This window comes from Bemisia tabaci, chromosome 4 (assembly GCF_918797505.1).
Source record: "Bemisia tabaci chromosome 4, PGI_BMITA_v3".
Lineage (NCBI taxonomy): Eukaryota > Metazoa > Arthropoda > Insecta > Hemiptera > Aleyrodidae > Bemisia > Bemisia tabaci.
Genome location: NC_092796.1, coordinates 53,772,070 through 53,787,855, shown reverse-complemented (window position 1 = coordinate 53,787,855; position 15,786 = coordinate 53,772,070). Strand labels below are relative to the sequence as shown.

At 43.5% G+C, this 15,786-nt stretch overlaps 1 protein-coding gene across 17 annotated transcripts in view; it reads right to left on the bottom strand.

Moving 5' to 3' along the window:
• The window catches only part of mbl (splicing regulator muscleblind), a 302,565-nt gene that overhangs the window by 223,315 nt on the left and 63,464 nt on the right, over positions 1-15,786 (bottom strand). The window contains exon 3 of one of the 17 annotated variants that reach the window (XM_072300070.1): positions 1,527-2,258. The exons of the other annotated variants lie outside the window; for them this stretch is intronic. Coding sequence (XP_072156171.1) covers positions 2,253-2,258 — 6 coding nt within the window. The 3' untranslated portion in view covers positions 1,527-2,252. Of the gene's footprint in view, positions 1-1,526; positions 2,259-15,786 lie in introns of those variants that run through there. 17 annotated transcript variants of the gene reach the window in all.

Genomic DNA, 15,786 nt, shown 5'->3' with positions numbered 1-15,786 from the left:
CAAAGCCTCGGCGAGGCGGCTGTGCGCGGGTAATGACGATTGGCTGAAATCGAATATTTCGTCGGTTATATCGCTAATTACCGCGCCGAAACCGCACCGAGCTCCGGCTCCGACTAATTAATGCACCGGGATATTCGCTCCAGGCACCGGCCCGGCCCGGGATTAACCGAAAATCACTTCAAACCATCCACATCCAACGGAACTTGGCGTTTCTGGCCGAGGATCGGTTATCGCGGAATGCGGCCCGGGTCAAAGCAGCAGACCAAGTTGGTTGCCCTGCCGAGGAGTCATACTGCCTAGAGTCCCTTTATACTACGAGTCAAGACAACATCCCCTCATGGAGTCACAAACGGGAATAAAAATTACACAAATTGAACGTTTTTCGTAATCTTTGATCGGCCCATTCTCAAATTCCTTTCTCCTAGAGTACCTGTATAGGGAGAGTAGCGACAGATCGGTTCATGGAGGGCTTAGGGCCCAAAAGTGCAGCCACCCTTCTGAGCAACTTCTAACACACAAAATTTCACTGCCAGTCTACAGATTTCAATTCAACCAAGATGGCTAAGAATGTATATAAATGAGCGTTCTTTCGCAAAAATAAGTAAATTTATGCAAAAAGTAAACCAAATACATGCTTTCTAAACGACGGTTCGTAACAATTGTATTTGTAAATCGCTCTGGACATTCGAAATTCATAGGTTGACTGCCCTTTTGGGCCCTAACTTTATTCGCGGAGGCATCGGTGAAGGCCTGATGGACTTTCGGAGTTTCAGATCTGTCGCTACTCTCCCTATACAGGTACTCTACTTTCTCCGTCCCTTCTCTCATTCCGTTTGTTCCTTGCCGAACCCGTAATTTCCCGGTCCATTCCGGATTATAATCTTTGCAATTGGTGAAAATGTAATCTTTATTCCCGTTTGTGACACCATGGAGGCTTAAAATACGGTAACAAATCAGAAATGGATTTACATTGTCTTGACTCTCAGTATGAAGGGATTCTAGGAATAACGCCGTATGACCCTGCAAACGTTGCCAAAGTTTCTCTGTTAAAATACGCATTTTCAGGGAAATCGGTGAATATTTGTCTTCTATTCGTTCGAAAAGTTTAATAACAGTCATATCTAAAATATCTGAAAATTTCAAGATTCTCTGATCAAGGCAGACAAGAAAAAAAAATTAAATGATTCGGGTAGGAGCTTTTTTCCTTTGTCATAATAATCTATGGCTGCTGCTTTAAAATATGTGAAATGAACTTGTTAAAATACTTCACGGGAAAAAAACACATTGGATCTAGAGTCCAGACTCTTAAAAACATCGACAAGAAAAAGTACTCTTGATTCAATCAGAATCTAGCTTAAATCAAGAACCAAGTCTCTTAATTTGAGCGGATTTCCTTTTGATTCAAGCAAAAATCCGATTGAACCAAGAGTATTTTTTCTTGTCAATGTTTTCAAGAGTCTAGACTCTAGATCCAATGTGTTTTTTTTTTTTTTTTTAATTTATTTTTTTTTTTTATTTTTTTTTTTCCAGTGAGTCATATCTAAATTATCTGAAAATTTCAAGATTCTCTGATCAAGGTAGACAAGAAAAAAAATTAAATGATTCGGGTAGAAGATTTTTTTCTTTGTCATAATAATCTATGGCTGCTGATTTAAAATATGTAGAATGAACTTGTTAAAATACTTGGGAACATAATGCAAACGTCCACATTTGTTCGTTCCTTTGTTAAAATGTTGTTTTTCTTGAGATAGAATGCGTCATGGACGTCGGTAAAAAATTGCGCTGAGGACATCAGCGACTTTTACTTATAATGCTAGATTAATGATTTCCACTTTCTTCGAAGATACCGATCGCGTGCACGACACGCTGAGCATGCAGCATCCATGCTGCCGAGTTATGGAAAAACGCCGTATGAACATTCGAGAGTTGCCAAATTTCCCCTCTTAAAATATTAATTTCCGAGACAAATAATGAATATTTCTACTTGAAATTCTCTGATACTTCAGATCACATTGCGAAGAAAATTCTGTGGAAAATTGGACGGGAAATTTTCCCAAGTTTTCCTGAAAATTCGTATTTTACCGAGAGAAATTTGGCAGCGCACGAAGGTTAATACGGCGTTCTTCTTAGCACGGCAGCGTGTGACGGGATTGCTCCGGAATGAGAGGTTATAAAACTGAACGGAGCGAACTCACGATTGAAGCAGGCTGAGCCCATTATTCGGCTGTAAAGAGAGGGGCCATAACAGATGATCATACCTGAAACAAATCAAACGTAATTACGTCAAACGGATATTTATTTCAAGGTCACTCAGAGGCACCGAGCAGAGGAATGCATGCTCGAGCTAAGCTCGTGGCTTAAAGCCGGCCGGTCGCTCCAGAGTGCGCCTCGGTCGAACCGGCCTCGCCGTTGCCGCCTCAGACTCGTCGTCGGTTCAATGCACTCATTGCTTACCCTGCTCTGCTGACAATGAGTGAGTGCACAGTATATCGTATACAAGTGCACAGTATAAGTGCATACAGGCATTGGCGGATCCAGCAAATTGGCAACATTGTCTTTTCTCCATTTAAACCTATGGAAATGTATCAACTCTTGGAGGGGCCAAGTGCTCCGACACGAATCGATTATTTAGCATAGGTTTAAATGGAGGAGATCCAGTGTTGCCAAATTGCTGATTCCGCATCTGCAAACAGGGATTTGCCAAAAGTTGCTAAATTATAACTCTTTGTTGCATGAGGTAATCGCCGATTTTGAAAGGGAAATCTACAGTTACGGTAATATTTCGATTGTAGAGACAGCTGAGGTTTAATTTTTTACAATTTTGTAAAAAGGTCTGAAGAGCAGACTGAGTAGCCATGAATTTAATTATTTTTTTTGGGGGGGGGGGGGGGGAGCATTTCACACACCGGAACCAAATGCAGCGTTCAACTCCACGAGTTGACCAAATGTAACGTATCTTTTTCACGCACAGCAGTCCAGACCCACAAATTATCGCATGATTCCCCAAATTTTGTAGTTACAAAACGTGCTTCCTCATGTTATACATGGAATTCAACCACCTCTGAGTCACTTTTTTGTGATGAGCGCCGGATGCAGCAGCTCACTTGCTGATGACGCTCCGTGAAATTTTAAACCTGGCGGAGAAAGAGGTGGGCTCAGAAAAATTCACTTCTCTGGAGTCATACTAAACCAAAATTAAAAATATGTAGCGCGTTAGAAAGCTGGAAATAATGATTTTTAACGTATTTCAAAGATTTTCATGATCGATCTCAGGTTAGGAGATGAACAAGTTAACTTACTTCCTATACACTGGAAAAAAAAACACATTGGATCTAGAGTCCAGACTCTTGAAAACATTGACAAGAAAAAATACTCTTGATTCAATCAGATTTTTGCTTAAATCAAAAAGAAATCCGCTCAAATTAAGAAGCTCGGTTCTTGATTTAAGCAAATATCCGATTGAATCAAGAGTATTTTTTCTTGTCGATGTTTCTAAGAGTCTGGACTCTAGATCCAATGTGTTTTTTTTTCCAGTGTAGGACCCTCGTACTAACAAAAATTTCATTTTAAAAAAAAGTTTCTGCCCCGCGTGACCCGATCCGAGGAGCCGGCCCAACTTTTGAATTTCCGAAGGGGTCGAGAATGAATTTGGGTCACTGTGACGGGCTCCCTTGCCGCGACCTCAACTCGCCTCTCTCGGCTCTCCCCCGCTCAGGAAAGACGCGGTTTCATCCTGTGGCGAACCCGAAATAGCTCGGAGATATACGCCCCTCAAAGCTCAACAAAAAATACAGTTGAGCCTTTCCGCCGATAGATGGCGTGTGGAGTCGTTGCGCATAATGAAGTGCCGGTGCCCGGAAGCCCGAGTGGAAATGGAAAGCAAGAGCGATGAGGTTTATATATTTTTTTTTCCTTTTCCTTCCTTCGGGTTTTCGATCTTGGGGATCGCGACGGGTGCCGTAGCGAGTGGGGTCTTGCCCCCCCCCCCCCCCCTTCCCCGCGCACCCCTTAAAAGTCCATCGCTCACGACATGGACATAGACTGATTTAGTGGCTACGTCATTCGATAATCGCGATAAAACAATCAAAATATAATTGGTCTGTTGCAGATATAGGGAAAGAGCGGACATGTCGGTAATTTTAAGGTTAGGTCATGGAGCTTTTAGGGAGAGTTTTTAGAGGTTTAGGGGTCAAAAAAGCCGAAAAAGTGCGTTACATAATTTATGAACGCTCCCCGCTCCCCAAAAGGACAGCCAACCTGTGAATTTAAATTATTCACAGTGATTCATTATTTACGGCCCGTTGTAAGGAAAGCATGTAATTGACTTGGTTTTTGCTTTTCGTTCTTTCGGAAGGACACTCGTTTTTAAACATTCTTGGCCATTTTGCCTCCGTATTTGAATCTAGAGATTGTCAGCGACATTTTTCAGAAAAACTGACCATAACATCCCGAAAAAGATGAATTTCTGACCATGGCCTTCCCCCGACTCGGGAAATCGTTTGGCTTAGCGCCACTCGCGCGTGATGCAAATTCAAAAGAAATGCGATGGAACCACACGGCTGCAGTTCATTCAGGCTCGACCGACGAACGCGGTAGAGGAAATGCGAGCGTCTGGAAGCCAGACGCGCGTTTTTGCGCGAACACGATGAATCCTCGGCTGAAATTAGAAACACGCGGGCCAAGACGCGCACGCTCAATCGGACGCACCTGCTCGACTACCGCGCTAAGAAAAAAAGCCGTATCAACATTCGAATGTTGCCAAATTTCCCGTGATAAAATTCGTATACTTGAGGAAAGTTATGCTCTTTTACTTTAGAATTCTCAAATGTATTAGATCAAATTAGGAGCAAAATTGGTGAGAAATCGGAAGAAATATATTCATAAATTCCCCGGTAAATTTGTTTTTTTCCGAAGGAAACATGGCAACGTCTGAAAGCTCATGCGGCGTTTTCCCTTACCACGGCAGTAGACGTTCCCGCACGAGCTTCGGAAAGTGTTTCGAATAACGATTGTGCACGCGGGTTGGCTCGACAATTCGCCGCTCCTCTGACATACGGGCGGATCTACATTTCCACACGAGCCCCAGAAAGTATAGAGATATACGGAAAACGGGGCTCACGTAAAAATAGAGATATGCCCTTTCGTGAGGAGGACGACGAATTGAGAGTATGGCATTCACATTTAAGACCCAATACTTGACTCCCGCTACCGGCACGGGCGGGGGGGGGGGGGGTTGTAGAAAGAGGGGGAGGGGGGATCGCCCAATTCCGCGCTAATTCAATGCAGTTGAGAGATTTAATTCTGACCCTGTAACAGGGCACCCCCATTACCGAAGTTGCCAGACAGGTCGAATTTTCCCTGATGAAACTAGTGGGGTTGAAACGTAAAACTGGCAAGGATGGGCATCGGAACGCGGGAGTGAAACACCACCTGCGCAATTAAAGCTCGTGCCCGGAACGACGTTGCAACGGCGGCGAAAATACCCGGATTTACCGGCTGACAACGGCCGCTGATATTGCTGAAATCTGGCAACGATGGACACTGCAGTGGTCAGACGGGAAGCGCCGCAGTTGCCGCCGCCACCACCACCGACCGACGCCGCGTCATCCCCCCTTTACCCCCTCCAACAAAAGGGGAATTTTCGCGGTCGGCTTCGGTTTTGCTTTTCAGGCGCGTCCTCCAGAACCCTGGGTATCGCGTTTCATATTTTCCCCTGAATTTGCTCGCGAAAATGCCACCCATTACATAAAGCGTCTCTCGGTGGTTCAATCTTTAAGAAAAACGAACGATATCTAGGAAAAAATCTCTACAAAATATTCTGTTTGCAGCAAAGAAAAAAGGAGTTCGTCAAGAAATTGAGTTGAATAGTTCTTCAAAGAAAAAATAAAGTATGACCGGAAGTCTGCGACGTCGGGAACGGAGATACGTGGTTTCGCACTTAAGCCATCGAAATATTCATAATTCATAGATAATCTTAGCTTTGTTCAAGAACATGAATTCCGAAAAGAAAGCAGAATGTCGGGAGAGGATCCTTGAAAAATAGTCAAGACCTTCGGGGTAAAAGATACCTCTCACTGGGAAAAAAAAAAAAAAAAACCACATTGGATCTAGAGTCCAGACTCTTAAAAACATCGACAAGAAAAAGTACTATTGATTCAATCAAAATCTGCCTTAAATCAAGAACCAAGCCTCTTAATTTAAGCGGATTTCGTTTTGATTCAATCGAATTTTTGCTTGAATCAAGAGTATTTTTTCTTGTCGATGTTTTCAAGAGTCTGGACTCTAAATCCGATATGTTTTTTTTTTTCCAGTGCTTAAAAATTACGACATCCAGGAGCATTATGTTGTAAAAATGGGTTGCGTCCACATTCGTCACCCCTCTGACGTAAGGGCGTACCTCAATTTCCACCTAAGTCCTATCTTGAATAAAATTCCATGCTTTCTGGGGCAGGAATCGAGATACACCCTGAAGTACGCCGGAGGAGCGACGAATTGCGCCGAGGGTCGTGCGACCGTGCAACATCCAAACGGGGGGTGGGGTCGGTAAATCGGCAATAACTCCTCGATAATGAATGAAAGGCATCGAGGCTCATTACTTCAATTACTTCCCGGAGTGGGGCTCAGTTCCGCGCGGAGATCCCCGGGATAATGCTGCGTGCTAAGTAAAAACGCCGTAAGTACATTCGAGAGCTGCCTAATTTCCTCAAATAATATATTTATTTTTCAGGAGAGATATGAATATTTTCTCTTACAATTTTGAGATAAAATACATCCAATTACGAAGAAAATGCTCTGAAAAATCGAACGGAAAATATTCACGAGTTTTCCTGAAAATTCGTATTTAATCAAGGGAAATTTGACAACCGCCGAAGGTTCGTACGGCGTTTTTTCTTAGCACGGGATAATGAGCCGCCGAGAGTGAGAGTTCGCCAAGACGGCGCACAGTGGATCGAGTCAGTCAGAGAAGTCGGACATGAAATTTTTTACTCAAACTGCAAATTTTGATGTTTATTCCGTCACAATTTAATTTTTAAGGGGTGTTTTAAGAAGACAATTTTACGAGGAGACCAATGAAGCCACTTTCAGAACCTCAAAGTTTTACATAAACGGAGTTATATGCGTTTAAAGTTTCCAAATTTTGTCCGACCTCTCCTATTGACTCGATCCACTGTGCGGCGAGCTGGAGCCGGAAGGCGAGGGGGGGGGGGGGGTAGGGACAAAGGCTGGCGCACGGAGGAGGGGTGGGGGTTGGTAGCCTTGCAAAAGCTCGAGTCGCGCTAAAGGCTAAAGGAGGATTTGACAGCTTCGCCGCTCGCCATCTTCGGAGCTCGGCTTACAGCTTTCTTCCGTTCCGTGAACCTCTTGACTGTCGATCCGCGATCCTCGGCGAAGGAATCCACTCGAGAGAAAAACTAACAAGCTGGTCGATGAATCGGTTTTTGTCGCATCCAAATGAATAGCAATTACGTCCCGGGCAAATCCGGAATCCGGTCTTTCCTCGCGAATGCTTTATTCATTTTTTCCCCGCTGCGAATCAGTGGCGTGGCGTGCTTTGCGATGTATCGATTAATATGCTATTTAAACCTGCGGTGAAGAATCGATTATTTAGGTGTTCGCTGCGAATACCCTGTTTATCGATCATTTTTCCATAGGTTTAAATGACAGATCAATCGATACATCGGAAAGCGCGCCACGCCACTGCTGCAAATCCTCCCTCCGCTTGTGATCGGGGTGAGATAGTCGCTTCGACGAATACGGAAATTGGGTAGGTGTTCTGGCGAGAACACTACGGTAAGATTACCAAGTCAACAGTAAGCATAAGAATGTGTCACTGTTAGGAATCACCATCGGGGGTACGAGAACTTTACCATCGCGCGACCGATTGCGTGTGAACAAGGGAATACCCCGAAAACGGTGTTTTAAAGGGGAAAGCCCGCAAAATTTCGCTTACACGCAGAACCGCGGTAAAAATAACGAATTTCCAACTAAACCGCGGTATAAATCGCGAGTTTCTTTGGTAATTTATCCGCGCAAAGCCATGAAAAAGTCATAGCTTTGGAATTTCGAGGAGAAAAGGGGTTTCTAAAATGGGGAAGCCGAATTGAAAAAAATTGGAAAGCTGAGAACTGTTTTCATCCTTGCATTAAGTTCTGCATAACGATTCGAACACGTCCTTTTCCTCGGGAAGCCGCCCATGGTTTACGATGTGGTTAAGGAAGGTTCAAGGGGTTAACATAAACATTATAAAAAGACAATTCTTGCCAACCTCGAATAAAATTCAGCAGGATGAAAAGCAAACGCAGGCATTTCTAACCTTTTCTTTAAATACCTAAAATTCCTCCTCAGACATTATTTGGTACAACATTAACCCTGAATTCTTTCGATTTCCGGGCCTGAAGATACCACACCATGAAATGAGGCGTCTAGAACTGCAACCGGAAATCTTCATTGCCCTGTCTAGAAATTGTGGAATCATATCATAATCATAAATATAATCCGTGAGGAGAAACCAAAACTTCCAGCTGTTTTTAACATTTTTCCTAATTTTCTGGTTTTAACAGAACATTCACAAGAGAACATGAACACGGAAGCTTTCTCATTCTTTCAATATTAAATTTATAATGATCACCCAAAAATGCGATGTATACTTTCTTTCTTCTGAGCAAGTTTCTCTAAATTTCAAGATCTTCCGAAATAATTTCGAGACACTAGACTCCAAGATTTCTGAGGCTATCCCAAGGTTGCGCACAACTGCGGAAGAAGTGATACTTGGCAATGGGGGGTTACATGCTTGACGGTGTGTGTACAGATGCGAGGAGGTCTCGATAGGGAGAATAGGCCAGGATAAATACATTTATCTTGGAAGCGTCCTTTTTATCTTGTGTGTTTGCTTTGAGCGCGTTTAATCAATACTATCTCGCGATAAATTCAAAGCTTTCTGAAAGAGAGCAGAGCACGCAGGGACGGGCAGCGATTCCAGTTAAGCCGAGCTTTCGCATAACTGTATCGCAGTGACATCGTATATCGATATCATCCCATCTGCAGCTATGGTAAAGAATCGATTATTGATCAACAGTCGATAATCGATCCTTTTTTACACGTTTAAAGCGAGATCAATCGATGTATCGTGGGGGTTTCTACCTTTGCGGCACAGATTCGGGAAGATATACTTTTTTTCTCCTTTGACATAGAATTATGGGTTGCTCGCGGAACACGCTCGAATTCTTTCGAGCAAACAGGATTAATTCAGCACGTTCGAGTACTTGCGTGTTCTCCGCAACGTGTCCTGCTTTGTGCCCGAATAAACTTCCTCTGGGATGAAAGATTCGGTGACCGAAATACGGAAATTAGCAATTCCTGAGGGATCGACTGATGGTCAGCGAGAAACCTTCTTTTTCTTCGTCTTTTTAACGGAAAAGTTGCTCGCTAACTTCTGGCGAAAGAGATGATTTACAAGCTTCAATTTTCCCAATTAACACGTCCTGTTTGTTTTCCCTTAACGTGGGACGCCAGTTATTTTACTTTCTCGCTACCCTAGGATTTTTTCTTTTTATTCCAACGGTTTGAAGAGTTAGAACTCATAAAATAAAAAAAATACCTAGTATTATGAAGTTCTAATGGTGTTTTCGAAAGGAAATTGCTGAGTTGTTGACATATTCATGATCGCCTCCCAACGGCTGGTTTCCTCGAGGGTGGCAGATGGTGTGCATTTATATTCTTAAGGTGAAAATTCAGGGAATTTCCTCACTTTTAAATATATTTTCCTACAATTTTCTACATCAGAAAAAACAAATGGTGGAAAATATTGCGAATTCAGCTCATGAAGCACTCTCAGATGAAGCGATACAATTTTTACGCGGAAATTCTCAATTTCCTGATCCAAATCGATTTTCCTAATATATTCTCGATTTTTCCTCATGACCTCAAATTACATGATATTTTCTGGTCTACACTAAAAGCAGACACCCTGTAATGGCATGTAAGCCTCGCCCTGAAAACTGAATCCATCGACTCATACGGAAATTAGCTTTTTCTTGTCACGTGCAGCTATAAAAATCTTGGACTAAGCTACTTTACGATTAGAGGCCAATAAAACTGCTAAAATACTTCCTCGCCAGACGGCAAAGCCAATCAAATTTCGTGAAAAATGCGCGTCTCCAACTCGCGAGCGGAGGGAAAAGAGGCCTTCCGAACCGGGATCCGCCCAACACGGCCCCTTTAGCCGTCCCGCCTAGCCCAGTCGAGGAAAACTGCCGTGCTAAGGAAAAACACCGTATGAACCTTCAGACGTTGCCAAATTATATTTGATAAAACACGAATATCCAGGTTAACTAATGAATATTTCTCTTCCAATTTTTCAGATAATGTTGCATGCAATTTCACCTGAAGTTCCTGAAAATTTCAAGGAGAAATATTCAAAACCACCCTCGAAAATAAACATTTTGTTGAGGGAAAGTTGGCAACTTTCGAATGTTCATATGGCGTTGTTCCTTAGGACGGCAGAAAACAAGGGTGGCACTGGCACGACGACGACGGAGAACCACGCCAACGCGAACACCTGCCGAATCCTCGGCGAAAGCGACGAATTCACCGCTGAAAACCAGGATTATCCTGTGGAAAGCGACAACGCTGCGAGGTGGAAAGCCGGCGGGTACACGGGTGTAAGGGTGCAAGGGGTTGCGTGTCTCAGCGCCATAACGCGTGTGCATACTCCGGCGGGGTCGCGTCGCGGCGGTGACTGTTTCCGCGCGAAAACGAGCGGCGCCCTTGCAAAATCCGCGAAATAACCCGCCGTTTCCGCGGTATCCGAGTGGGGTTTTCCTGAAATCGGGCGGCCGCGGGGTCCGCTGCACTGGGGGGCGTCGTCAGTTGCGCGGGTCAACGCCTCCGGGGCTGGCCGTTCCTCGAAAGTAGGTTTCGGGACGAGGCGGAAGCGGGGACGAACCATAGCGGGAGGGTAGTAAAAGTCGTCTGAAACGGTGAAATATGACCGAAATAACGCTCGGTGGTTAGAGTCCCGCTCGCAGTTGACCCTGCCAGACCTGGATCGGAGAAACCAGGAAAATTGGACCGCGCTAAGCAGAAAGGAACCGAGCCACATCGGTTATTGCCAAATTGAATCGGACAATGGAGAATTTGCAGGTGTCTGAAATTTGATGAATTTTTTGTCAAGTGGAAGCTACTGAGGAAACTGAACACGAGGATACCCTTGCTTCATGATTTGAACAATTATAGGAAACGATACGACAAAATGATCTAGGTAATCTGCTAAAATACTCGTGTTTAATTGGGAAATGCCGCCAGATGACGTCACTGTGCATTTTCTCACTTTTACATCTATTTTTATACTATTTTTCATATACTTAGAAAAAAAGTATAAGACACACTGAGAATTCAGCTTTTTAAGCACTTTCAGATGAAGCGATTAAAAATGTGCATGCAAATTCTCTATTAATATGTTTTACATGAAAACAATTGTGCGGCGGATTATGGTGCGAATATCAGTGAATTTTTGGCCAAGTACAAAGCAAATTCTTTAAAAATTTCAGATGAATCCGCACAAATGGACAAAATTAAATTGCCCGGTTGAATTTGGTTTCTGCTAAACGCCGTCCAATTAACACTGGTAAAAATGTCTCTTGGATCCAGTGTCAAGACTGACAAAATTTGAAAGAAAAAAAATACTCTGGATTCAATCGTACTTTTGCTTGAATCTAGAGGCAAGGCCTCTTAATTTGAGCGAATTTCCTCTCGGATTCAAGCAAAAATCCGATTGAATCAAGAGTTGGTTTTCTTGTAAAATTTTTAAGAGTCTGGACTCTGGATCCAAGAGAATTATTTTTTCCAGTGTGCAGTTCTGCGCGTTTCTTCGACGTCTTGATTTTTAATGTGTTTTAGAGAGTTGAAGTATTTATGCTAAAGGAACTATGAAAGGTTGCTGAGACAAGTCTTTGGCATAAATAGTTGAGTTATAAATACCTAATTTATTGTTAATTTCTGGACGGAGAGGGAAGAATGCTGCTAGATAACCTTAGCCGGTATTGGGATCCAGGAGGAGGACGCGGCGCGCGAGAGGAAGAGGTGAGTAATGGCGTCAGATACGGCGAGTTAATATCATTGAAAAAAGGGATGAATGAAACAAATTAGGCGCCTTGAGGAGCGCCGTGAGTTCCCCGGCGGGAAAATAAACGCGCCGGATAAATGGCCGAGTCTCGGAAAAATTGGCAGGCTAGATGACACGGATTGTCGAGGAATTGAATTTTTGAGCCCGTCTTCACTTGAGCCAATTTCCGGCTGCAGCTGCGAAGGCGGAAATTAACAGCGAGAAAAAAAGGGCGACTGGGAATACTTGATGCAATCAATCAAAATTTAGAGGATACCTCGAGCGCACCCCCGACGCCCAAGACGCGCTCGTCTCGCGTGGAGCCGCACCTCCGCCTCCTACTCGCCTCGCGTCTCTCGCCTCCTAGACTCACGCCACCGAGGATTGTTTACAATCAACATCCTCCCGATAACCCGTCACCATCTTATCTACACTTTTTTACAATTCATATACCTAGACACTTGTAAAATTCTTCAAAAAATCATATTTTCTGTTCCGTTTCCCTACCCAGCGGGATGATTATTGAAATTGATCGACAAAGCAATAGACAAAGCCGACAAAAAGGATATGGAGGCATCCTATTGATGGAAGCGGGTGGTTGCAATGGACAAAGGACGTAGGTAATAGACTAACTAACGGCAACCCACGAGAGATCCGATAGTTAGTCCATCACCCCTTTAGTCTAAAAGAACCACCCATTTCAGCCAATAGGATCGGTCTATACTCCTAATGTCTGCTTTGCCTAGAGCTTTGTCGATCAACTTCAATAATCGGCCCGCTGCGGGCCGTCCATAAATTCCGTCACCCATTAAGTATAGGGGGGAGGGGGGCCTTGCGGTAGATGACGGGGAAAGAAGGTAGAGTCTAGCCAAGGATGGCGTAAGCTTTCCGAAAGGCAAAAAGGTTGAAATCCTTGCTTGATTTTCATTGAGTTTCTGCGTTTTCCTTACAATGTTATTACAGCGCTCCCATACGGAATAGGGAAAAACTAAAAAGACTTGCGCATTTTATACTACAGAATATGGCCAAGTCGCTTACTAATTGCCGCCAAAATTGTCAGTTAGGCGGAGTTGCTCCTTAGCTGACGATTTGCACTGAGGTCTCCGTCGGTAGGGTAGACGTAGAACAGCCAAAAAAGCAGCAAAAAACATAATTTCAAATTATAATTTCCTAGCCCTCGAGGGCATTCTGACGCAAGATATGGATCGTTCGGGGAGGCAGAAATTCGGGGTGAAAGGGGATTTTCCGAAATTCATCCTGGATTTCTCCCAGGCCCAGGGAGTGGGAGCCCTCCCCATTTTCTTGAGCGTTTCTGCTCGGGTGGACACCCGCAAGGCCGCCCCCGACTCCTTCAATACACTCTTCATTATTCCCGCCAAAGTTGGGCTCGGAAACCGCGATTATCTTTGCACAAACGAGGGGAGTAAAGGCCCGAGGCCGAAAATACGGCAAACAACCCCATACCACGAGTCGGCGCCACCCCTCCGAATCGACGTGCTTTTACCGGGGGCTCACTTGAACAAAGCCCGGATGACGGTATATTTTAATCTAATTTCGATATTCCGCTTTCGCCCGGCAGAACGGGACGTATTTCTATCGAACGGAACTATGTGCATTATGACGTGAGCCCTGTTATGCACATATTCTTATGGGTCTCGTGGCTCATGTCTTAATGCACATAGTTCCGTTTGATAGAAATACGTCCAATTTGCTTCGCAGACCGAATCGATGAGTCGCGAAGTGCGTGCGGGGTTGGGGCTTCAAAGCGCAATATTGCCGTTGCGTTGAAAGTACTCCATCCGTTATTGCCGAGAAAAAATTAGAGCAGTAATTTGCACCTAAATTGCTTTCATTAAACTTACTTAATGCTTTTATTTTATTCTTCCTTTCCTTCTCTTCCTGTAGGTGAAATCGTGTGATTACGCAAAGTTATGACATTTTAATTAATTTTCCCCCTTTCATTTCGTTCTCTTATTCCGACACAAGTTGCGAATTTTTTTTCAAGTTTTACTTCCAGGAAGTTTTCCATGCCATTTATTCAATTTACATCTACATATTTTAAACGTCCATTAGAGCCTTGTCTGTTTGTTGTGTATAGAACGTGTGTTTGCTATGATGCGGGTGTACAAGTATCGAATTCCGTTAACAACCGATCTACCTTTCCTCTTTAAATGTATTTTGATGTGAAAGGAAAGCATAATCCTACTGATTGACTGATCAACAGCTTATTAATAAACCAACATTTTAAGATACTCATTGCAACGTCATTGACTTGAGAACTACTTCCATCCTCTGGTCTCTGCGGGAGCATTTCTACATAGCAAGCGCTTTCAAGCAGAATTCAAACTGAAAAGGTTCGTAAAATTTTAACGTCAAATTAAGTTTTGGTCCTCTTCATTACAGCGTGATTCTACGCATCCTCCTGTAGGCGATTATGAGTAAGGCGTTAAGTTCCTGCGAGTGCAAGAAATATGTGATTTAACCTACTGGTACAGGTGCACGAAAGGTGACCAAAGTTTCATCCAGAACAATTTCAAAGCTCATAAAAAGCTTTGAAAGTTGAGGCCGTGCATTATGGACGGCGCGGCCCACCTCTGTAATTAATTAAATTCTACGAAGAGGGATAGGGTCGACGAAACGAACAGGGGTGCCCTTCCGAACAGGGACTCCAAACGATTCTTTAAAAGGTAATTTAAAGCCTCAGATCAAGTCGAGCCTGTTCTTCAATTCAAACCTATCTCTGCATTTAGAAATTATGAATCATAGTCACATAGTTGGACTCATCCAAAATTGAGGGATCTCCCATAGTTCCGACTTCGGCTGGAAAAGAGCGAACATTTTCCTCTAATTTTAAACCATCGGAATTTTCAAGTTACCTTTAACTTTCCTGACTTCTCCCTGATTTTATCAACGTATTGAACTTTGTGAACTTTATTGAATTTCGATGAGACACACTGGAAAAAAACACATCGGATCTAGAGTCCATACTCTTGAAAACATTGACAAGAAAAAGGACTCTTGATTCAATCAGAATTAAGCTTAAAATCAAGAGCCAAGTCCTCTCAATTTAAGCGGATTGGTTTTGATTCAAGCAAAGATCTGAGTGAATCAAGAGTATTTATTCTTGTCAATGTTTTCAAGAGTCTAGACTCTAGATCCAATGTGTGTTTTTTCCAGTGCACCTGCCGCAAAGTTGAAGCTATCTCGATAGAGCGAAACCGTACTATCAGAGCCATCTGAAAGTCGCAATAACTTCATTCCGCGAATTTGTTAATACGTCTGTATCTGAGGGCGGAGGAATTCACCAAATCACGATTCTCAACCCCCTCCCCCGCGCCACGCAACGTCACCGACAAAGAGGTGCCGGCGCAACGGTGCCACGTCTCAAGAGTGACGTCGTCCAACGGGGGAGGGGGAGGGTTGCCGTGCTAAGGAAAAACACCGTATAAACCTTCAGGCGTTGCCAAACTTCCTTTGATAAAATACGATTTTCCTGGTAAACTAATGAATATTTTCCTTCCAATTTTTCAGATGATTTGGTTCGCAATTTTACCTGAAGTTCCTGAAAAGTTCAAGGAAAAATATTCATAACCTTCCGCAAACCTCAACATTTTATCGAAGGAAATTTGGCAACTCTCGAAAGTTCATACGGCGTTCTTCCTTAGCACGGCAGAGGGAGCGAG